This window comes from Vipera ursinii, assembly GCF_947247035.1.
Source record: "Vipera ursinii genome assembly, chromosome: Z".
Classification (NCBI taxonomy): Eukaryota; Metazoa; Chordata; class Lepidosauria; order Squamata; family Viperidae; genus Vipera; species Vipera ursinii.
Window position 1 is genome coordinate 21,671,092 of NC_139517.1, and position 25,365 is coordinate 21,696,456.

Consider the following 25,365-nt stretch of genomic DNA (forward strand, 5'->3'; position numbering starts at 1 on the left):
TGGGTTGGGGACCCCTGCAATAGGACCATTCACAACCTTGTAAAATTCTGCATTTTTATATGACAACTCTTTCAGAATTGGGCATATATGAACATATGTTAATCAAAATTTAATCATCATTCACATCAAATTGGATAGGAGAAATCCATTCTTTGATCTTGAAACTTCTTTTCTCCATATCAAGTTTTGCATATGAATGAAGTTAAATCAAGGTGTGGGATATCCTTCCAAATTCCTGCAAGGTAAACAAAAAATCCCCAGAAAAGAACACTTTGCAAATAATGTAAACATGTTTCATTAAATCTGAATACAAAAAGCCACTTATGTTTTTTCCCTTATTAAATGTTCCTTCTTGTTCATCTCAGGTCTCAGTAAAATGATGTAACATTTGGGGGAAAATATACACCCCAGTAAACCAGCACTGGAAGATAAGACAGAAAAGATCTCCACAGCTACCATGTATTTCCCTTTAGTGCTCAGGTACGTTGGAACAAATGATAACCAAACGCTGCAAAAAACCAACATGCTGAAAGTTATAAACTTAGCTTCATTAAAACTGCTGGGCAGCTTCCTGGCTTGGAAAGCAATATTAAAGCTGACAATAGCCAGGAATCCCATATAACCCAGGACACAGTAAAACATGATCATTGAGCCCTCATTGCATTCCATTATGATTTCTCCCTTCAGTGAGTGCAGGTCTGTATCTGGGAAAGGGGGAGAGGTATTCAGCCAAACAGTGCAAATTCCCACCTGGATGAAGGAACCCAAAAGGACAATAAAATTAGCCAGTCCTTTCCCTACCCACTTCCTCATTTTGGATCCTGGTTTGGTTGCCACAAATGCCATAATCACAGTCATGGTTTTTGCCAATACAGACGAAAGGGCCACTGAGAAGATAATGCCAAAGGTCATTTGCCGGAGAAGGCAGGTCATCTTTTCAGGTCTTCCCATGAAGAGGAAGGAGCAGAGGAAGCAGAGGAGAAGGGAGAGGAGGAGGATACAAGTGAGGCTCCAGTTGTTGGCTTTAACAATTGGAGTCTCTCGATGCATCCAAAAGATTCCAAGCACAAAGATTGTAATCAAAGAGAAAACAAGAGCCATTGTAATAAAGAGGATTCCTAAAGGTTCATTATAAGAGAAATAGGTAGACACTTTGGGGATACATTGATTTTGGATATTGTTGGGATATTCATTTTCTGGACATTTCATGCAGACATCCATATCTGGAAAAAAGAAAAAAGAATATAATTTTCCAATATACCAAACTTTCTATCAGTACTAAATATACAGAGTACAATTGATATTGATACCAGTTACCTATTTTGTAAAGAAAGGATAGCAATTATTTTTTTAATGCAAACACATACATCAGTCTCATAACATATATTTAAGGATGTTTTTTGGAAATCAAATAAAACCGTTTCCTGTTCCCTCTGTTCATTTGTAAAATGAGGAGATTACTATTAACTCTTAAGTGCCATTCCAGTTTGGATTAGCAGTATTTACAGCTTCAGAGCCAACTAAATTTGATGAAATACTTTGTACTAATAGATAAATTTGATATGGTATTTTAAGTAATAGATGGAATAAAAAATTGGAGAACCTGATTTTATCTAAACTATGGAAATCAATCGGAATACCCAAATTAAAAATTTTAAGAGATCATAGACTATTTTCATTTGATAAAACTGGTTTTTTTTCTGGAAAAGAGTAAATTCTCATATTACTGCAGATGTAAAGAGAATAGTGCTTCACTGGATTATATTTTTTCATATCTTATGTGTTAATTTGTGGTTTATGTTAAGTTGACTATGAGATAAAGTTTAATATTTTCAGTTGTAGCCTATGAACGAATTCCACTAAAATTCATGTATGCACTGCTGATTACACTACAATATGTCATAAAAAAAATTTGTTTAAAATTTTAATTTCATACATTAATGCCTGAGAAGTAGATAAATGAGAGAAAAAGATAGAGGGAGAAAAAGCAAGAGAAGAGAGAATATTATGAGGGGAAATCTTTTTTCTTGTCTTGGATTGTTTTTTCTGTTGTTCATATATAGGAGTAACTCAAAAAATTAGAATATCGTGCAAAAGTTCATTTATTTCAGTAATGCAACTTAAAAGGGGAAGCTAATATATGAGATATACTCATTACATGCAAAGCAAGATAGTTCAAGCCGTAATTTGTCATAATTGTGATGATTATGGCATACAGCTCATGAAAACCCCAAATCCACAATCTCAGAAAATTAGAATATTTTTTTATTTTTTTTATTTTAATTCCATTTATATCCCGCCCTTCTCTGAAGACTCAGGGCGGCTTACAAGCTTAGCAGTAGCCTTCATTCCATGTATATGCCTGCTTATTAGGGCTTTCACACACACCCCAAGTGGCATTATTACAAAGTCAGCTTAATTGCCCCCAAAAATCTGGGTCCTCATTTTACCTACCTCGGAAGGATGGAAGGCTGAGTCAACCTTGAGCCTGGTGGGATGCGAACCTGCACTAATTGCAGGCAGCTGGTGTTACTTAAGGAGGCATTAGCCCACTGCTCCACCAAGGCTCTTATTACAGGCAATCAATAAAACAAGGAGTGTACATAGAACAATATCGGACCTCTGAAAAGTATAAGCATGCATATGTACTCAGTACTTGGTTTGGGCCCATTTTGCAGCAATTACTGCCTCAATGCGGCGTGGCATGGAAGCTATCAGTCTGTGGCACTGCTGAGGTGTTATAGAAGACCAGGATGCTTCAATAGCGGCCTTCAGCTCTTCTGCATTGTTCGGTCTCATGTCTCTCATCTTTCTCTTGGCAACGCTCTCATCAGAAAAGAGGACTTTGGACCACTGAGCAGCAGACCCGGTCTGTTTTTCTTTAACCCAGGTAAGACGCTTCTGACATTGTTTGTTGCTTAGGAGCGGCTTGACAAGAGGAATACGACATTTGAAGCCCATGTCCAGATCCGTCTCTGTGCGGTAGCTCTTGATGCACTGACTCCAGCCTCAGTCCACTCCTTGTGATAGTCCCCAACACTTTTGAATGGCCTTTTCCTGACAATCCTCTCCAGGCTGCGGTCATCCCTGCTGCTTGTGCACCTTTTTCTTCCACGCTTTTCCTTTCCACATAACTTTCTATTCATGTGCTTTGATACAGCACTTGGGGAACATCCAACGTCTTTTGCAATTACCTTTTGAGGCTTTCCCTCCTTATGGAGGGTGTCAATGATGGTTTTCTGCACAACTGTCAGGTCAGCAGTCTTCCCCATGATTGTGATTCCTACTGAACCAGACTGAGAGACCATTTAAAGGCTCAGGAACCCTTTGCAGGTGTTATGGCTTAATTAGCTGATTAGAGTGGGACACTTTGAGCCTAGAATATTGCACCTTTTCACAATATTCTAATTTATTGAGATTGTGGATTTGGGTTTTTCATGAGCTGTAAAACATAATCATCACAATTATGGCAAATCACGGCTTGAACTATCTTGCTTTGCATGTAATGAGTCTATCTCATATATTAGTTTCCCCTTTTAAGTTGCATTACTGAAATGAATGAACTTTTGCACAATATTCTAATTTTTTGAGTTTCACCTGTAATTCTCCTTAAATAAATCTGGACTGGATTTTTGCTGGCCACTTAGCCAAAGTCCTCACATCTCTTGCCTACCTATATCATCAGAGATCTGCCCTTCTGAACATGGCACACAATCATAGCAACAAAATTTCTCTCCTTCCTTCTTCATTCTCCTGGAGCCTGGATAGCAATGGTCATTGCACACAGAAATAGGAAGCCCCTGAACAGTAAAAGGTGTGAGAAAATCAAAAGATAAAATACCTGCATTAATACAGCTTTCTCAAAAATGAAACCCACAACCAGGATGAAGAAGCAGAAGAAAATAAAAATGAGGAAACTTGAGTAAATGAGAAGGATTTGCTTTGACTTATTTGGATGTTCTAAAAGAGGACCTGAATGGCTGAAATTTATATTTTCATAGGATCTGGCAGGTGTTTGGATTAGTCCTAATAGATTCATTAGTTAATATTTTTTCTGAACATGAGCAAATGCAATCCAGGTTCTTTTGCATCCGGAATGTTTAAAAATAGAATGTGATATTACAGGTAGGTCCCGACATACAACCACAATGGGATGCAGAATTTTAGTCATAAGATGTTGCAGCTGGAAGTTAAGCCACTATGGGAAAATTTCAATTTTGCAATCATTTTTAAAATGGATGTAACCTAAATCACTATTGTTAATTCAAGCACGTGTTGATTAAAAAAATAATTCTGCCAAATGGGCAGTGTTTGCTAGAAACTAAGTCTGCAAATCATGATCATATGACCAAGGGACACTGCAGCTGTTTATAAATCTGAGCCAGTGGCCATGTGCCTCAAATGTGATCATGTGACAACAATGGAGGCAACAGTCTCAACTATGAAGACAGGTCATAAATAGATTTTTTTCCAGTCAATAACAAATTTTGAAGAGTGTTAAATGACCCATTGTAAGTCTAGTACTATGTGTAGTTTCATTGGCAATCCGTGTATTCCAAGCACTATTGGAAGCATTTGCCATAAACCTGCCATGGAGTCATTAATGTTCAATACTATATAAAAAGTGTTCTGGCTCATCACCTTGAAAACGTCCAACATCAACTCTTCCCCATAATGGCTACTGAATGGTAAGTAATATTTTTCTCTTATTGACAATCTGCTGATTTTGCTGTCAAAGCTGATTCTTTGGCAGTGTTGTACTCTGGACATGAATGGGAGCACATAGGAATGACCTATGGCATCTTTCAGACAACCATGCACCCAGCTGGGAAGAGGAATCTTGAAGATTGCATTCCCCTGTGGACATGGTTGAAAAATCACTGGTCATCCATCTTTCCTCTCGGTAGTTCACTTTCTTAAGCTTGTGTGGGTTTGAACTTCACTTTTTTAAATTTCTGTTTTTCTTTGCTTCTCATTTCTAAAATTTGACTGGCTGGTTGAATGCTAATTTATTTTAAACCCCTGTTTGGACCCCCTGGTTTTTGGTTTTTTGTCTCTCTCCTTTGATCTATTTTCTTGTTTTGAATAACTTTTGTTTTTCCATAAGGAAATCATGGTGTATTCCTGAGTAGTGAAAGTGCTTTCCCTTGATTTGTATTTTTAGTGGACTAAAGGGATTTTGTATTTTATTCATTTGCAAAAACTTGTAGCTTTTTTTTTAATCTTGGTTTTAACTGTGGATTAAAATATCCAGAAAATATCTTCCCTGATTTTCTGTCTACTTTCTCATTCTGTGGGATGTTACTTCAACATTTTTTGATTCCTGTCTTTGAAAAATTCTATTACTTACCATTACTAAGTTACACTGAGCAACAATTATCAGATTATAGACAAGGTAATGTGGCTGGTATCTGAAAAAAGACCATTTGGTAATATATGATCCCTAGTTGAAAGACTTTGATGAAGTGATAATGGCTGCAGAAAATATTCAGATACAAGTAACTGTAGATAAATCAGATTCACAAAAGGACTGTGATCTGAAAGTAGCAGAAAGAAACATGGACCTTAAAGATTTAGAACAGACTCAATTGCACATGCCTCTCTAAAATTCAAGCCTGCAGTCTTTTACAACAGTAGAAAACTGAATAGATGTGATAAATTGGTTTTCCTTAAGAGGTTTGAAAAAGATTGGGAAACTGATTTATCACAGTTAACTGGAAAACCATCTCATCTGGACGTTTTTAGGAATACAGACTGACTTTGTAGATTGGATTTATCACATTTAATCAGGAAACAATTGATAAGAGATGGAATTAAGAAACAAATGTGAATATTTGATCCAGGATGAATCAGTGTTATCTCTTGAGATAATCTGGGATAGATAAGAAGCCATGGTAAATGCTATAGGTTGATTACAATAACAGTTTGTTAACAGAAGATTTTGAAAGTTTAATCTTTATTATTATCATTATTGTTGTTGTTCCTGTTAGCTATTTTGTCATTAATATAGCATATAGATGACAGATTAATACTTTGGAAATAGAATTAGTAGTTTAAAATTTGGAGGGGCCTGTTTCGCAAGGGATGGGAAACTAACATTGTTTTAATATATTAGTGTTCAACTAGAGGGGATAATATGTGTATATGTGATAGTTTTATATGCACTTTTTAAAATGTCTTGTTCATTTTGTACTTTTTGTTTCCTTAAAAACATTTTTGGAAACTTGTATTTTAACTTTTTTTGAATAAAATTTTGAAAAAGATTTAAAAAAGAAAAGCTCCAAAAGACAGAAAAGTCATTTTCTTCCATTACTGCCATGTATTTGAAAGAGTACTTTTGTTATTAGTTGAGAATCTGCAGCTTCTTCTCACCTGGTTAAAGCTTCTGTGCCAGACAATTTGATTGTCATTAAGAGTTAATTCTCTGCCTGGTGGAGCCCGAGGTTCCAAGGTTCCAACTTTGACTCGAGAAAAGGAATTATTGGGAAAAGTAATCCAGTTTACAACATCAAAACCTATAATCAGTTCTTTCTTTTCATCAAATGTAATAGTGTCTCCCATACTGTTGTTGAATATGATGCTTTTCAAGAAAGAATGAAACTATATTTTTTAAAAAATAAAAGAAAGTAACAGCAAGACTTTGAAATCACAATCACATAAAATTATATGAAAGTGAACTATCCTGCTATGAAAAATGCAAATGAGGATTATGGGTGTCTTTGACTGTTTGGACAGCTCTCTGCAGGTTTTTTTTTTTTTGCAAGATGTCCAGAATTGGTTTGCCCTTGCATCCTTTCTCTTCTAAGAGAGAATGACTGGTCTAAGGTCACCAGTTGACCTTAGATTGGCCAAATTAGAAAACCTGCAGTTTTTTGGTTGCATAGCATCTGAATGCACTCCATAATGAATAATCAAATAGTGCTTCTCAAATACCATTACAAAGTTGCCAGTCCTCATTGACATAGATATCCATCATCTACATATAATAACCTAAACCAAACTTTAGAACTTTAGAATCTGAACTTTAGAAAGCATGGTTTTACCTTTACTACATTCTGAACCTCCAAATAAGAAAATAAAGCTTAATATATTATTCTTTCCCACTTCCCACTTTCCCAACATTACTTCACAGTTTGGTATGTTTTCTATGAAATTCAAAACAAATTAATGTGTAAAACTACATCTATTGGGGGGAAAAAACAATGACCATCTCTGGAAAAAAGTCTATACATTCTGTAGAATAGAAGAACACTTCCCTACCTAAAGCAATTATAACCTTTTAAATTAGTAGTTACATTGTTCCCCAATTTGGAAACAAATATCCCTGCAATACAACTACTGATGTAAAAGCTTTTATTTTCTGCAAAATGAAGTGTTTTTTATTTAACAGGATTCATTGGTATAACAGTGTTGTGTAGTAGCACCACTACATGATGCAATTAAACAAACAATTTTTTGTGTTAGAAAAAATAAAATAAAGTACCTGCCAAGGTTTTAAATTCTGAATTATTAATCGTTCTGTTCCTGTTGCATTTCTCCATCTGGATCTGGACTTGAGTAAGGCATGAAAAGAATGTACCATAACATATACTGCATTATAAATGTTGTAACTGTGACTAGTCATGCTCATTTCAAATAATATACTTGGCACATTCTCTAACTTCTCATCCCCAGTGCATAATAGGTTGCTATTTTCATTTATCCTAGAAATGTGTAATGGGCACTCAAATGCCTGCTCCCAAAAATTCTGAATGAAATTGTCTTCTTTCACCCAAGATGGCCTTACAGTCTGAAGAAATTGTTGGAATCCAGGTGGCTCTTTTGAGCGAACTGTGAACGAAAGGGCACCATGGAAACTCTGTCTATCCCAAAGTCTGTGAAGAGACAGTGTTTCAAAATTCCAATGGGATGTAACAATCCACACTTTACCCAAAGTTGGCAGTGAAGTAAAAGATGCTAGAAGGATGATCAATCTCAGATTTTCCATGGCTGGAGTTAGGGCATAGATTAAACACACTTTGACTTTCTGCTCCATATAGAGTTGATCATATCTTAACTCCATTGATATCAAATGAATATATTCATCTATAAATGCCTTCGGTGGTGTTCTAAGTATAAAAGCATAACAAATGCTGTTTTGAGAAAGCAATGGTTCAATTTTCTGCAAAAACATGTCCCCATAGTCATCATCCACGGCCAATACCCCAATCCAATTCCATCCAAAATGCTGAAGTAATCGAATAATCCCGGTGAATTGATGCATTTCATTTGGGACCATCTGGTACAACGATGAAAATATATTTTTCTCACCATGTACTGGAGAAAATTCTCCATAGGCAAGCTGAAAGGTAATATATACCAAATAATCAGAATAATTACATAAGAATATGAAATGGGATTCATTTTCATTGTAGCTAAGGAAGAAAGTCAGCACTGAAGTGTTGGTGAAATTATACATTTCAGTTCATACACATGCAATATTATGTCATTTAAAAGAGTTGCCTGTATGTTTCTGAGCCCATTTTAACTGATTGTAGAAACACTTAAAATGTAGTACAAGATCAAAAGCCAGGTATTTATGATCAGCAAAAGCGTTCTAGTTTGATTTCCTGAAGTAGCATGTAGTGGACCAACCACATTAAAACTGAATTTCAACAGGAGTTTGCTAATATTCAATATTTGGAGGAAACTTCAAAGAGTTCTTAGTTTCTAAATATTTAAGCATTCATATAGTTTATTCATATTTATATTAACTCAATACAGAGTTCTCCTAGATTTTCCCCTATGAATGTGAACTTTGAAAAGATTTCTAAAGGTGCTTTAAGAATGGAAGAAATTAAAGAAACTTGGCATTTCCAGGGAGCCATCTCAAAGATCTACCTGTGGAATCTTGTAGTTAGCAAGGACTGTGGCCATAGTGAATGAGGTCTCTGTCATACGTCCTCCAATGGCAGCAATAAGTGTTTTCTTTAAATCACAAGTAAAGTTGGGAACAAACTTCTGCTGTGTAGAAAGTAAACTCAAGGTTGCCTTATAGGTTATCCTCGCAGGGAAGTAGTGGTTCACAATGTGGAAACCCAGTGTGATGTTCGGTAGGAGCTCAGGATTGCTATTGATCTCCTTTACAGCAAACACCAAAGCAAGGATGTGCTGATACATCTTTGGCAGAGAACTGCAATAAAAACTATCAATTTAATTAAACAACATAATAAGTATCTCCTAAGAACCATAGTAGCACAGTGGTTAGAATTCAGCATTACAAGCTAATTCTGCTGACTGCCAGCAGTTTGATTTTCACAGGTGCAAGCTTGACTCAGCCTTCCATCCTTCTGTTCTGTACCAGCCTGCTACCGGCCCTGCAGAAAAGGCAGGGACAACCCATTTTACAAGAAGGCAAGAGGCTGGAATTACGCCTGCCAAATTTATAGCTACAAAAACAAACAAGACACAAACCAAGAAACAGGAGCTTTAAGAAACAGGAACTATCCAAGCGGTTGCCTTCAGCAAACCAGCCCTCCCACACATTCCCCTTATATAGAGTTCAGGGTGTGGCTTCTCTCTGCCTCCTTCCGAGGAGCCCCATTGCCTTCCTCTGTTTACTCCTAATTGACTGCCTCCTGCGTCGGGCGTCCTTGAACAGGGCCAGCTGTGGGTCATCTTCATCCACACTGTCAGGCTCACACAGCTGGGTCTCCGTGGTGACCAAGTGGGAGGGGCCTGGCTGAGGGCTCTCATCAGCAAGATCTTCAACCCCCTCAGCAAGGTCTTCAACACCCCCCTCCTCCTCCTCTGAGTCGTCCGACCCAACTGCCGAACCCACAGGCTGACCCTGAATCACAACAACTTCTGAGGTGGGTAAAATGAGGACCCAGATTGTTGGGGGCAATACGCTGACTCTGTAAACCACTTAGGACTGTAAAGGACTGTGAAGCACTATATGTGTCTAAGTGCTATTGCTATTGCTAGCCTTCTCTTCTACTTGTGTACTCAAAGCTATGATATTGTATGCCATGGAGATCACCAGAAAGTGGCTCTCTGAGCAGCGGGGCATTTTTTTCCCCTCTCTGCCGACAAACAGCTGACTTTGCTGCCAAACCCAGTTCCCCAGATTTGAACAGGAACTCCTAGGAATGACCAGTGATAACCCTTTGATGACTGTACTTGCCTGAGAAGAGAAATCTAGAGGATTGTGAGTCTCATTAAAAGCAGCCAGTCAGGTCTCCAGCTTTTCTATTCGCTGTTTGTATTTTTAGGTGTGGCTTTGTTTTAACATCACCTTTTGAAGTTTAATGGTTAATACCCTGGCTGAATGCTGATTTGCTCTGTACTCCTTTGCTTGATTGCAAATGTAAACTTTTATTGTTTCATTCCAGATTTTTAAAACACTTTATATTTACTGGAAAGAAATCAGGGGCATGAGGGATTTTTTTTTTTTTTGCAGTGACAGTGACTTGATCTGCTTTATACTAGATTTTTACTCTATGGAGTTTCCATTTTGTTAGCCTTTCTAAAAGAATTCCATTGGTTGATTTTGCTTTTGTATATATTCTTGCTTTTTTATTTTAAAAAAGGTGGGAACTTTCCCTTTTTTCCCTATCCCTGTTGTGAAAATTATTATTGAATATCTATCCTCTCTGTCCTTGATGCTTAGATATAAGAGAGACTTGGACTACGGTAAAATCAAAGCAATGATAAATGAAGGATTTTGAATATTTGATATTATATATTCTATACAATTCTCAACAAAAAGAGATATAAACAAGAAATAGGACGCAGATGTTTAAAATGTTAAAGCCTTCTTGGAAACTTTTGAAAAAACAATGTTTGCCAACTTACAATTTTTAAATAAAAATTTAGATAAAATGTTTGATAAATTCCTAATTATTTCATAGTATCCAAAAGAAGACATCCAGATGCAGACAGCAATAGAATAATAATAATAATAATAATAATAATAATAATAATAATAATAATAATAATAATAATAATAATAATAATAATAATAATATCATCAACATCAGACGAGGAATCTTCCAAGGGGACTCACTTTCACTACTGTTCAACATCGCATTAATTCCATTGACAATAATATTACAAAACACAAAACTGGGATACCACATATCAAGCCAGCATGGCAAGATAAACCATCTACTATACATGGATGATGCAGTTCAACTGTTTAGCAGAGACATCAGAATGGACTTTGGACTTGGAAAATGTGCTATATTATCCATGCAATGAGAAAAAAATGAAAAAAATAGAAGGAATAGAACTGGGAAACAGAAGTATTTTGAAAGCACTAGCAAAGGATGATGGTTACAAATACCTAGGCATATTGGAAGCAGATAACATCTTGAATGGAAAAGTCAAAGAGTCAACACAAAAGGAATACATCAGAAGAGTCCACAAAATACTAAAATCAAAGCTGAATGCTGGAAATATAATTAAAGCCATTAATACATGGGCAGTCCCAGTGATACGCTACCCAGCTGGAATTATCAACTGGACATTGGCCGAATTGGAACACTTAGACCGGAAAACACGTAAACTTTTGAACATGCACCATGCTCTACATCCACAAAGTGACATCGACAGTTGTACCTGCCAAGAAGAATAGGGGGCAGAGGGCTAATGCAAATCCACCAAACTGTAGAAGAAGAAAAATGAAGTTTGAATGACTATGTGAATCAAAGTACAGAAAAATTGCTGCAGGCTATGAAAACAGAGAGCATTATCAAAATAACAGAAACAAAGGCAGAATGTAAGGAAAAACAGCTGGATGACAGATTAAATAGATGGAAAAACCAAAGCTTTGCATGGACAGCATTTGAAAAACATTGAAGGAAAATGTGATAACAACTTGACATGGGCATCGCTTAAGATGGGAACCATCAAGAAAGAAATGAAAGGCTTAATACTGGCTGCTCAAGAACAAGCACTACAAACTAATGCCATGAAAGCAAAGATACAAAAATCTACTGACAATCCAAATTGTTGACTTTGCAATGACAAAGTTGAAACTGTTTCACATTTAATATGTGAGTGCAGCAAAATCATGCAAACTGATTACAAAGCTAGACATGACCGAGTTGCTAAACTAATCCACTGGGCATTGTGTAAAAAATATGACTTGCCTATGTCCGAAAAGTCTGGGAACATAGGGTGGAAAAAGTTGTCAAGAATGAGAGGATGAAGATCTTGTGGGACTTCCGAATACAGACTATTCGCCATTTGGAACACAATATGCCAGATATTACAGTCATAGAGAACCAAAGCGTACAGCTGATTGATATTGTTGTACCAGGAGATGCCAGAGTCGAAGAAAAAGAACTGGAAAAAATTATGAAATACTGCGACCTGGCCATTGAAACTGCGTGATTATGGATGAAATGTGTAACAATGATACCCATTGTTCATCGGGGCACTGGGAAATATGTCCAAAAACTTTGCAAAATACATCAAGAAATTGCAGCTTCCTGCAATAACTCCAGCAAAGTTACAAAACACTGCGCTACTCAGAACACCTTACATTTTAAGGAGATAGCTGGTTGATACCTAGGATGCTGGCAGCAACCCGTGTCAACCATTAGTGCCAGTCAATTTGAGTGTTCAGTTGACTGAGTTTCATGTTTTATAAATAAAAGTATAATAATAATAATGTTGTTGTTGTTGATGATGATGATGATGATGATGATGATGGAAAGGACCTTGGAGGTCATCTAGTTCAACCCCCTGCTTAGGCAGGAAACCCTATACCATTTCAGACAAATGGCTGTCCAATCTCTTCTTAAAGACTTCCAGTGTTGGAGCATTCACAACTTCTGGAGGCAGGTTGTTCCACTGATTAATTGTTCTGACTGTCAGGAAATTTCTCCTTAGTTCTAGGTTGCTTCTCTCTTTGGTTAGTTTCCATCGGTTGCTTCATGTCCTGCCCTCAGGTGTTTTGAAGAATAGTTTAACTCCCTCTTCTATGTGGCAATCCCTGAGATATTGGAACACTGCTATCATGTCACCCCTAGTCCTTCTCTTCATTATACTAGACATATCCAATTCCAGCAACCATTCTTTATATATTTTAAATAACAATGCTTTTTTACTTACAAGCTTTAAATACAAAATTAGATAAAATGTTTGATGAATTCCTAATGATTTCACATCATCCCAAAGAAGAAATCTAGATATAGGCAACAATAGTTAAATCAGTCATACAATTGGATGGGCTGGAAATTAATTTGAAGTTAACAGATTTGAAAGAAAAGGAGCTTTCTTTGAAAAGTGGACCCTTGCTACAGCAGGTTGAAAGAGGCATTAATGAACTGGACCATCTCAGGAAAGCTGATGGAGTCTGCAGAATAGAGCCATTACATGCAGCCAGAAAACAGCTGTCAAGAGACATTGTGTCCCAATTTTCAGGAAAATTTACTGAACAACAAGTACTGTGGAAATATCTTCAATGGAGACTCACATCCTTTGGGAACAAGGAGCAGTTGTTTGAAAAGATTCCACTTCTAATTTTAAAGAAAAGTAAAGACGATAAATTGAAAAGAGTTATTTTTATTATTATGAATCCATAGATGTTATTTAATCCTGGAGTGAATCATTAGACATTATGATCATAGTGGGTTTTTGAAAGATTAGAAGCTGCTTGTGAATTTTCCGTGAATCAAATACAATAATAGATTGTTAACAAAGGACTTTAAAATTTAGCTTTGTTGTTGGGATCATCTTTTAACTATTTTTTATATAGTAAATTAATGACAGGTCAAATAGTTTGACCTATAGATAATAGATTTGCAAATATAGATTGTAGACTTGTTTTCCAAGTGGAAAACAATTATTTTTGCCAAAATATATTTATCAGTACTCAATGGGGGGCGGGGGCATTTTATGTGTATGTTTAATATTTTGTCCTATACACTTCATTTACTTTGTTTCTGGCTTTGTTTTGTATTCTTTTTTTATATTCGAACTTTGGAAACAAATAAAAAGTATATACATGAAAAAGACTGTATGCCTCAAAGTTCAAAATAGTTCATAGAACCAGCCCTACAGTTAACTGATAAGCAGCCATTTCAAACTACAGGTGTTGAAAGTAAACAGCAACAGGTAGAATTGATCCTGAAATCCTTAAATAACCTAATCTCTTCAAAATGGTTGCTATGCTTTGTCTCATTACAAGGGGACTCACCATGTCAACTTGCCACATTACAATTCACTGTGGGACAAGACTTCAAATAATATCAAAGAAATGGTGGAATAGAATCATTAAAGAAAGGATGCAAAAGGAGAGACAAAATGAAATGTGAATAGCAAATTTAAAATATTTTTTAATTATTCTAAATAATTAAATTGAATTGTTGAATTGTCCTGCAGCGAATTATCCCACAGGTTGGCCATGGTGAGTTGTTGTGCAGTGAGTTCGCACTGGTAAGTTGGCCGCAGTGAGTTAGTTGGCCGTGGTGAGGTGGCCATGCCATATTGTTGTTGTTGTTAGCTGCGAAGTCGTGTCCGACTCATCGCGACCCTATGGACAACATTCCTCCAGGCCTTCCTGTCTTCTACCATCTTCTGGAGTCCATTTAAGCTCACGCCTACTGCTTCAGTGACTCCATCCAGCCACCTCATTCTCTGTCGTCCCCTTCTTCTATTGTCCTCGATCTTTCCCAGCATTAGGCTCTTCTCCAGTGAGTCCTTCCTTCTCATTAGGTGGCCAAAGTATTTGAGTTTTAGCTTCAGGATCTGGCCTTCTAAAGAGCAGTCAGGATTGATCTCCTCTAGGACTGACAGGTTTGATCGCCTTGCAGTCCAAGGGACTCGCAGGAGTCTTCTCCAGCACCATAGTTCAAAGGCCTCAATTCTTTGGTGCTCAGCCTTTCTTATGGTCCAACTTTCACTGCCATACATTGCAACTGGGAAGACCATAGCCTTGACTATACGCACTTTTGTTGACAGGGTGATGTCTCTGCTTTTTAGTGTGCTGTCTAGATTTGCCATGGCTTTCCTTCCCAGGAGCAAGCGTCTTTTAATTTCTTGGCTACAGTCCCCATCTGCAGTGATCTTGGAGCCCAGGAAAACAAAATCTGTCACTACCTCCATTTCTTCCCCATCTATTTGCCATATTAGAAGTGTTTAAAAAAAACTCAATGTCACTTCAAATGAGTGTCTGAAGGGACTGGGAGAAAGCAACGCTTGTTCCTGCCTTGAAGTGACAAAATAATTTGTACCTCCCCAAAGAGAAAGAAAGTTGTCTTTTATTTTATCTCCTGCCGTAATTTCTCTTTGGAAAGAAACAGTTCATAGCTCATAGACAGAAAATGTTCTTTGAATCTGTTTCCAAAGGAATCTCCTTTTCTATTAGGTATGTGGAGAAACTTGGCCCATAGAATCAGCAAGAGTGAACACAATTGAATGGATAACATCATTATATTATCTATTCAAAGGGCTGTCAAAAAGAAAAGAGGATCAACTTACTTCAATCAGGTATAGTACAATCAATGCCCTGTATTTTGTAATACAGAATAGGAACTCAAGGAGCATCATGCAAACATCCCCATTCTATTGTTGGTAACTCTTATCCAGTGAAATATAAATTTTCCTATACATAAAATTTTCCTATCTCTACAAAATTAAATTGCATGGCATCATTTTTGATTATCTTTACATATATGGCCACTAAAACAGTTTCCACAATTTTCTCCAAACAGATTCCATTTTTTTCCACTGTGTGCATGCAATCTCTGTGCATGCCTGTGTGGTCTGTTTGTACTTACACCTTCTTTCAATTCTTTAATGCCCTTTAAATTAATGCTATTGGGGGGAAATGATTTTGCATTTCAGAAGCTACTTTGTAATCTTCAGTTCTTTTTTCTTTTGTTCTTTCTTTTCTTTTGGAATTAAAAAGTGGGGTGATTTTCTTCATTGACTTTAAACTAAATAAGATTCTGCATGGGTTACCATATCTAACAGTTAATAGAGCTTCTGTGTGTTTATTTTCCCTTCCGTGATCTTTCCACATGGTAAATATAAATTGCCTTACCTAAAAGTAGAGCCAATCAGCAAATACACAGAGTATGCCTTTTTGTATTTTACTCCTAGCAGACTAAAACCAGAATATTATATGAGTATTAGAATAGAAATACACTATTCACTCTATACACTATTCAACAAAGGATATTTTTGGAAGAGAAAAGTGGGATGATTTTCCTCATTGACTTTAAACTAGATAAAATTCAAAGTTGGTTATCATCTCTTACAATTAATAAAGCTTCCATCTCTTTACTTTCCCTTCCATGATCTCTCCACATGGTAAAGATAAAATTCCTTCACTAAAGAGATCTAATCAGCATATATGGAGAGTATGCCTATTTGTATCTTATTCCTGTCAGAATAATACCAGAATATTATTTGAGGATCAGAATAGAAAAACTTCAAATGACACTTCTCTATACACTATTCAAGAAATGATATTTTGAAGATAGATAGAAGCAGTGCTTTATTATTAGCCTGACCATCTGACAAATTATCATTAACTATTACAAATCATTTATGATACATAAAGTGAACATCAGTAGAATCGTACATAGATTTAATGCAATGTGTGAAGTTACATGGAGTTTTCTAACAAGTAAGCAACTTCTTACATTTCAAAGAAAGAGAAAACTAATTAATAGAAAACTCTCAATGACATTATGGGTATAAAAAATTTCAAAAATTTATCACTTTATAATCCTGTTGCTTTTTCCCTGAATTATTTTGCACTTACTAGTCTGAAGAGAAAAAATATAGAATTCCTTACATCACTTCATCGATCAACGACTGAGAGGGATCTTCTGTGAAGGAAGGGCTGTTATGAATGAAGAAGGCTTGAGGGACAATTGCCCCCAAAATAACATTTCCTGGCTGAACAAATTGATGGGGTATAGGAAGTGGGTCATGAAGAATGCTACAATTGGTAGCATATGTTTTGTAAGTACAGAACAGGAACAAAAGAAGCATCATCGCTGTCAACTCCATCCTATTGTTGACAATTTCCATCCAGAGAAAGATGGCTGTTAATGTACAGAAAAACATGCATTAAACTCCATGGCATCATTTGTATTATCTTACACATATGGCCTCTAAGACAGTTGCCACAATATTGGAATATTTTCTCCAAAGAGATTTCAATTTTGGTTTCTCTGTGCTGCTTTCAGTTTTTTAATGTGTTTTGAACTAATGCCAGTTGTGTTTTTTTTTAATGTTTTATATCCGAGAAGCTACTTTGCCATCTTCATTTTTTGCTTGGAAGAGTAGGATGATTTCCTCATTTCCTTTAAATTAAATTAATAAAATTCTGCATGGACAACCGCTTCTTCAAGTCAATAAAGTTTCCATTTGTTAATTTCTCTTCCATGATCTCTGCATGTGGCAAAGATAAATTCCTTTATATAAAAGTGATCTGAGCAATCGGTATAATGGGAGAAAAATTGAAATATGAAATTAAGATTAGAATAGAAATGCTTCAAATGCTAGCTCTCTATACACTGTTCAACAAATTATATTTTGAAGATAGGCAAAAGCACTCTGGTAGGCTGACTTTATGAAAATTGAGTTTAATATCATCAGTAATGCTAAAGAAGGAACCTGTAATTTTGATAACAGTTGGGGAAACAATTAAGTTCTCTCCATTTCTCAATATTTTGCTTATCTCTCTTGAGAAAAGGGCTAGAAGTATGTATTTAATTATTGTAAATACAGTGTAGTTTGCTTTGCTTTTTATATATATATACCATGTAAGTCCTATGGGCCTTTAATCAAATTTCCTGAAAAATTTACAAGTCAACACTCCTATACAATAAATTGATAGCAGTGATTAAAACCAGGGCTTTTTTGTCATTGTACGCTCCGGCACCTTTTTTGGACGGAACCTTATAGGGTAGGCAAGGCGGGTTGTATGACATGTGTGAGTTCCGGCACCTTTTTCTTTTACCAAAAAAGCACTGATTAAAACTGAAAAGTATACTAGGTAAAACTAGTATACTAGATTCATTTTTATGCCTACATTAATTGCCCTAAGTTGCCCATCAAAATCAAATAAATATTTTGGTAATTTGCCCTGAGTGATTTTAATATTCATCTACCATGTTCATCAGTCAATACAATTTCTACATTCATTTGGAAATTTATATACAAAACAATTCCCTTCCTTCTTTCCTTCCTTCGTTTCTTTGTTCCTTCCTTCTTTCTTTCTTTCTTTCTTTCTTTCTTTCTTTCTTTCTTTCTTTCTTTCTTTCTTTCTTTCTTTCTTTTTCTTTCTTTTGCTCTTGCTGAAATACATTCTTCACCCAAAATTTTATAAATCAAATATTTTGTGTCTTTTTTCTAAAATGTGATGGAATGTACAACTGCAGGAGTCAAGTGTGAGAGTTTTTGTAATGCAGTTCTTCTGCAACATGTAGGGTTAAAAACTCAGTATGTTGGCTTATAACCCTAACCCTAACCCACTTTCAAGAGCTGGCCATCTATTGTTTTACTTGCATCAGAGTGCTCAAAGTGACTACAGAGATATTTCTAGCCTGGTGCCTGAACCACTAGATCAAATTGGATCAACATTTATTTTATAGCATTTGCTTAAATTTAAAGTACATGATGCTTTCTTATAGATATTTGATTAGTACCTAGTACTATTATGTGCCGTTATGGAATTGTTATTGCGTGATATCTATTTATTTAGTATCAGAGACCATGATACTATTTATTGGTATCATTTGATTCTTAGGTATGTATACTTTTTATATTTTAGGTTTGCATCTACTTTTAGTTAAACTAAAACAAGGAATTATTCTATTATATAATTGTATCCATGTTGAAGAGTTGGAGGTAACTTTTTTATGTTGGCTTGGGTAAGTTGTCTCCATTTTAAGCTTTTCTCATTGTTACCCCCTCCCTACTGTGGGAACGGCCAGAATTTGGCTTCCCAAGAATTTGGTTTCTCACCCTTCTGCTTTTCCGGCCCCCCTTAGCTGGCCTTCACTTGGGTTACAGTGAGAGCACACTCTCCTGGCTCATGGGAAGGGTGGCATGTGGGAGGTTTGGGAAACGCTATGATAAAGCTTTCTCATATAGTACCTTGTTTTGGTATGATCTCATAGGTACCTGAGTAGTTTTCACCGTGTATCCAATTATCTATGTATGCTATGTTGTATGAGAGGGATGGAGTTTTTTGTAATACTGGAGGTGAATAAAAGTTCAGCAGGCAGTGCTCAAAGGGCTTTTTTCTGTGGAGACAAGGCTGCCTGGCTGGTTCAAAGCTCTCTATCGACTCAGGTCTGAATTCTTTTTCCTTCGTCTGAATTTCTGTCCCTACATCTGAATTTCTTTCCCCTTCACCCTACTTTTCCCTTTTTGTTGTAATTTTATATTATAACCTTTTATATTTAAAACTGAATAAATGATTTTTTTAAAAAAATTACATCCAGGTGATCATCATTCACATTAAACTGAATAGGACACTTCCATACTTTGATGTTGAAATATGTCCCCTTTTAAGGAGTTCTCTTCTCCAAATCAAAGATGCTAGAAAGATGATCACTCTCAGTTTTTGCATGAATGGATAAACTCTATATACAAAGCATACACGAACTTTTTGATCCACAAAAAAAATCATATCTTAGCTCTATTGAAGTCAAGTGTGTGTATTCATCCACATATGTCTACTGGGGTGTTCTAAGTATGAAAGCATAACAAATTTTGTTTGGGGAGAGCAATGGTACAATTTTCAGCAAATGCATGTGCCCAAAATCATCATCCATGGCCAATACCCCAATCCATATCTATCCAAAATTCTAAAGTACTTGAATAACCTCAGTGTATTGATTGACATTTGGGACCATCTGGTACAACAATGGTAAAATATTTTTGTTACCATATACTAGTGCCGTGGTGGTGAACTTATGGCATGGGTGCCACAGGTGGCACATAGAGCCGTCCCTGTGGGCACGCGCACCATCACCCCAGACGGAGGGAGGGCCAGGCTGCTCCCCTCAACCTCTCCACGTGTGCCTGCGCTCTCGCTCTCTTTCTCTCTGCACTGAGGGAACAACTCCAAGAGCTGGGAAGATCCAGGCCAGATGGTGGAGGCAGCTGCCAGCATGAGTCCAAGTAAGCCTACGGAGCTATTTTTGCGGCACCTCAATGGCCCAATCCAGGCTCCAGAGGCCTGGAAAAGGCCTCTGCCACCTGGATTGGCCATGTGGGGGGCATGAAATCCCCCAACCACTACGTGAATCATGCCACTGCCACTGCCATTCCCCCTACCCACTGCGCGGATCGCCGCCATTCCCCCCCACCTGCCGCGCAGATCACACTTACATCGCTGCAGCTTGGGAAAGGTGCCACCTGCCGCCTGGATTTAGGGCTGCAGAGCAATTTGCGCCCCCCCCCATGGCTGATCCAAGTGGCAGAGGCCTTTTTCAGGCCTCTGAAGATCGCATTCATGGCCACGGGGTGATTTTGAGGCACGTGAGTGGCCTGATCCGGGCTCCAAAGTCCTGGAAAATGTTTCTGCCACCCGGATCGACCGTGGGGGGGGGCACAAAATTGCTCTGCAGCCCTAGATCTGAGTGGCAAAAGCATTTTCCAGGCCTCCGGAGCTCATATTGGGCCTCTGGTGTGCCATAAAATCACCCCATGGCCATGGATACAAGCTCCAGAGGCTTAGAAAACACTTTTACTGCCCGTATTGGCCATGGGGGGCACGAAATCGCTCTGCAACCCTAGATCCAGGCAGCAGAAGCATTTTCCAGGCCTCTGGAGCCCAGATTGGGCCACTGGTGCATCACAAAATTGCCCCACAGCCATGGATGTGAGCTCCAGAGCTTGAAAAAGGCCTTTTCCAAGCAGCAGCAGCAGCATGTTCCATGTGGCAGGTGGGAAACGGTGGCAGCAGTGCAACCCATGCAGTGGGGGGAATGGTGGTGGCAGTGCAGTCCATGCAGTGGGTAGGGAAACAGCAGTGGCCAGTTTTGGCATGGCACGGCTCTTTGCCTCTGGCATGAGGCAAACAGCTGCCTCACACATCATGGCAAATGGCCGGTTTCTGTGTGGCATGGCTGCTGTCCTCTGGCCTGGGGTAAACAGCTACCACACACATCATGGCAAATGACTGGGTTCAGCTACAGCTTTGGTGGCTCTGTAGGCAAAGCTGCAAAGTTCTCTGACAGCTCTGCCTACAGAGCCACCAAAGCAGCAGGTTCTGGGGCCGGGCCGGGGAGGGCCCAAATTTGGCCTCTGGGGCTGTCCCAGAAATGGCAAGGGACTGGCCCCCACTGCCCCAGCTCTGGCCCACCCCAACCCAGCTGGGCACCCTCTCAGTGCACACACAGGAAACAGCAAGCACTCAGGGGCTGTTGATTTGCAGCAGCTGCAGCTCATTTGCCTTGCCCCACCCCTCCCAGCCTCGCCTATCATGCCCAGCCATTCCCTGCTTCGCCAGGCCTCTCCTAATCTAGTTCTGCTGCACCGCGCCTTTCCTCCCTTGGGCCTTGGTGTTCTGTAGGCCTAGAGCCTCGAAGCACGCCTGGCCTGTGGGATGAAAGGCTCAGAGATGGGAGCATGCAGTGGCACAAGTTGAATATTGGGTGGCTCTCATTCGCCCTCTCTGCCACATTGTAGGGTTGGAGAGGGGAATGCAGCAGTCATGCAGAACTGCAGGCTGGAACTGCTGGTGGCCAGCAATGTGTGGGGGCTGGAGAGGAAGGAGGAGAAAGCAGGAAGGGTTTCTCTCCCTCTCTCTCTCTCTCTCTCTCTCTCTCTCTCTCTGTGTGTGTGTGTGTGTGTGTGTGTGTGTGTGTGTGTGTGTGAAAGAGAGAGAGAATGAGAGAGAGAGAGAGAGAGAGAGAGACAGGAGAGGAAGGGGAGGAGGAGGAAGCCGAGGTGTTACGAAAAAGGAGAGCCTCCCCCTTTCTTCCCCCCTTCTCTTTTTTTAACCTTCTCCCACTCCATGGAGGAAAGGGGCAAGAAGGGGGAGAAAGCAGGGGAGTTTTTGTGTGAGAGGGAGAGAGAGAGAGAGAGAGAGAGAGAGAGAGAGAGAGAGAGAGAGAGATTGAGCCAGCACATACAAATGCTGCATAGGGCAGGGTTTTTCAACCGGTGCTATGCGTACCACTGGTGGTACGCGAGCACCGGGCTGGTGATACACGGTGTTGCCTTCCTCCCCCCTCCACTCCTCCCCCCTGCTCCGCTCCTTCCCAGCTCACTTGGTTGCAGAAAAAATGTTGCTTGGCTACGGCCTGCAGGAAACCTAGGCCGCGCAAAGAGCGCAGGTGCAGAACAAGGCCCCACCCTCCTCAGGGCCAATCGTACAAAGTTGCCAGATGACTGGCACGTACGGCCAGCCCTGACCTCTGCCAACGGACTCCAGTATACAGAGAGCTCCCAGCGGGTTGACGGCTTCCTGGAAGCAGCCCTGGCCAGTGAGGAGGCTGGAAGGGAAGTGGCAACCTGGCGCTGGGGCTGCCAGGGCTCAAGTGCTGGGATCAACGCTGCTTTGCAGCTGATCAGCGCTTCATCGGGGCTGCCAGGGCTGGAGCTCAGCACTGATCCTGGTGCTTCTGCTGAGCCCCAAATAAGCACCAATCACCTGGAAAGCAGCACTGATCCTGGCCCGTCTGCTGAGCCCCAAAGAGGCACTTATCACATGAAAGCAGAAATGATCCCTGCTCTCACACACACAAACACGTGTGAGTAGTTATAGCTGAAGGCGTTTCAGCCTTCAACTTCAGCTCCCAGTGCTTGCCCTTGGCTGCTCCCCTCCCCTCTGTGCCTCCAAACCGATCCCCAGGCCAGCATGTCTGACTGAGGAATTCTGGGAGTTGAAGTCCAGAAGCAGCTTGTAATTGGGTGATGCTGTTAAACTCTTCCGCTGAGCAGGAGGGCATGCTGCCATGGCTCTTGCTCTCCAGTAGGCTGCGGGGGCCACTGCAGAAGGGACAGTTATTTTGCGATAGGGGCTGGTGAGAGAGAGAGAGTCAGGAGGGGCGGTTATGGCGGGAGAGATGAAAATGCTTCCGAGTGACCTCATCATGGCTGCCGCCTCCCGTTATGGGTTGTGGTTCTTTCAATCCTGGCATGCAGCTCCGGTAAGCAGGCAGATGAGCACGAGATAGTTCAGGGCATCCCCAGCTGCCCCTTTTCCTCTTGAGCTTCTTTCCAGTAACAGAGGCCTTCCCCGCAAGCAAGTGAGATGGGCAGGAGCCCAGGTGACACCAGCACTTGCGGCAGCGCAGACCCAAGGGCTGCTTCGTTCCTGCTTGGCCTCTTGCAAAAGAGGGAGGGAAGGAAGAAAGAAAGGAAGGAAAGAAGAAAAGTAGGGACAATGGGAAGAAAGGAAGGAAGGAAGGAAGGAAGGAAGGAAGGAAGGAAGGAAGGAAGGAAGGAAGGAAGGAAGGAAGGAAGGAAGGGACAAAGAGGGAAGGAAGAAAGGGAAGGGAAGGGAGGCTGGGCAGATTGCGGGCACTGGCAGTGGCACCGACGCAGAGGGAAAAGGCACACTCGAGTGGGACAGATGCGCATGGCAGAGGCGCTGCTTGGGGCCAGAGGGTGATTGCACATGCCTCTGCTGTATGTGGCTGTCCTGCTTGCATGTGCGATCGCCCTCTGGCCACAAGCAGCGCCTTTGCCATGCATATTCCCGGTGGCCAGTCAGGAGGATTCCTGGCCAGAGAGAGCAGGCAGGGGAGACAGCCGGCACTGTGCCCAGCAAGAGGGACCTTGAGTTGGCTTGGCCACCTCTCCAGCATCTCCCAGAAGCATCTCCAGCTTCTTTCCTTCCAAATTTGAATAGCAGCTGCAGTCTATTCCGACTTGAAAGGCAGGTGGGAAACGCAGCAGCCAGAGCAGCCCCTTAGCTCTAAGGATGCATCTGACTTGGGAACCGGGTGGGCGGGCTGCGGATGTCCCATTTGGATGTCCCATTTGGTCAGTGCAGGGAAAGTGGGACCAATTGGAGGAGAAGCTGCAGCTGGAGGCAGAGTCCGTGATTTTTTTACAGGCTGGGGTCTGGGCGGCATAGCTCTGGACAATGGAAGAAAGGGAGGGAAGGAGGAAGAGACAAAGAAGGAGGAAAGGAAGGAAGGAAGGAAGGAAGGAAGGAAGGAAGGAAGGAAGGAAGGAAGGAAGGAAGGAAGGAAGGAAGGAAGGAAGGGACAATGGGAGAGAGGGAGGAAGAAGGGCACCCACCCCAGTCCCACCCCCCTCCACAGAGACCCATGGATTCCCACATACACACAGGCACCCTGCAACCTTGAGTGATGAGCTCCCCGTCACCCATTGACTTCGCTTGTCAAAAGTTGCAAAAAGTGATCACATAACCCTGTGTCAGTCATAAGTATGAATCAGTTGCCTCTGAATGTAAATCACATGACCCTGGGGATGCTGCAACAGTCATAAGTGTGAAAAAGGGTCATAAGTCACTTTTTTCAGTGCCGTCGTAACTTTGGTGACTAAGTAAATTGTTGTAAGTCGAGGACTACCTGTACTTTGTCATTTTTTCCTCTCTTTTTGGGGGGGTCAAGTTTTTGACACCTTGTTGGGTGACTGGTGGTACTCAGACATTGCCTTATCCTAAAAGTGATACAATGGGTGAAAAGGTTGAAAAGCCCTGGCATAGGGGAGGTGATGTCCCTGCAGGTGAGACAGCAAACCCACAGATTGGCTTTGTGGTCTATTCTTGCCACCTCCCATCCCTAAAATCATAGTACTCTTTGGATTGAATGGGAAGTTAAGCGGAACTGGCATGAGTTGAAATTAAAAGGTAGTTTTAAAGGTAAAGTACAGGTAGTCCTCACTCCCCTTTAATATCATCTCTTCCTCCACCCCTTTAATATCTCTTCCCCACCCCCTTTAATATCATCTCTTCCCCCACCCCCTTTAATATCATCTGTTCCCCACCCACTTTAATATCTCTTCCCTCACCCTCTTTAATATCATTTCTTCCCCAACCCCTTTAATATCATCTCTTCCCCTACCACCTTTAATATATCTTCCCCAACTCCTTTAATATCATCTCTTCCCTCAACCCCTTTAATATGATCTCTTCCCTTACCACCTTTAATATCTCTCCCCCACCCCCTTTAATATCATCTTCCCCCACCCCCTTTAATATCATCTCTTCCCCCACCCCCTTTAATATCTTTTCTCCCACCCCCTTTAATATCATTTCTTCCCCCATTCCCCCTCTGCCAGAGATTCTGAGATCTGCCTCAGTCCTGCCCAGTCCTGCACAAGTGCCTCTGACACAAGTGACATCGAGCTGCCCATGCCCACCCAGTTGGCCATGCCCATGCCAGCCATGCCCACCCAGTAGGCCACACCCACCCAGTGGGCCAT

At 40.2% G+C, this 25,365-nt stretch overlaps 1 protein-coding gene across 1 annotated transcript; it reads right to left on the reverse strand.

The window, feature by feature from the left end:
- Nucleotides 1-321: 321 nt before the first annotated feature.
- On the reverse strand, nt 322-20,475 carry LOC310649168 (vomeronasal type-2 receptor 26-like; the record flags this gene model as incomplete). The annotated part of the gene is made up of 8 exons (XM_083377476.1): nt 322-1,223; nt 3,674-3,800; nt 6,373-6,600; nt 7,484-8,341; nt 8,881-9,172; nt 16,037-16,099; nt 16,796-16,899; nt 20,350-20,475. The coding sequence occupies 8 exons, from the start codon at nt 20,473-20,475 to the stop codon at nt 322-324; spliced, it is 2,700 nt and encodes an 899-aa protein (XP_083233602.1).
- Between the last annotated feature and the right edge of the window lie 4,890 nt (nt 20,476-25,365).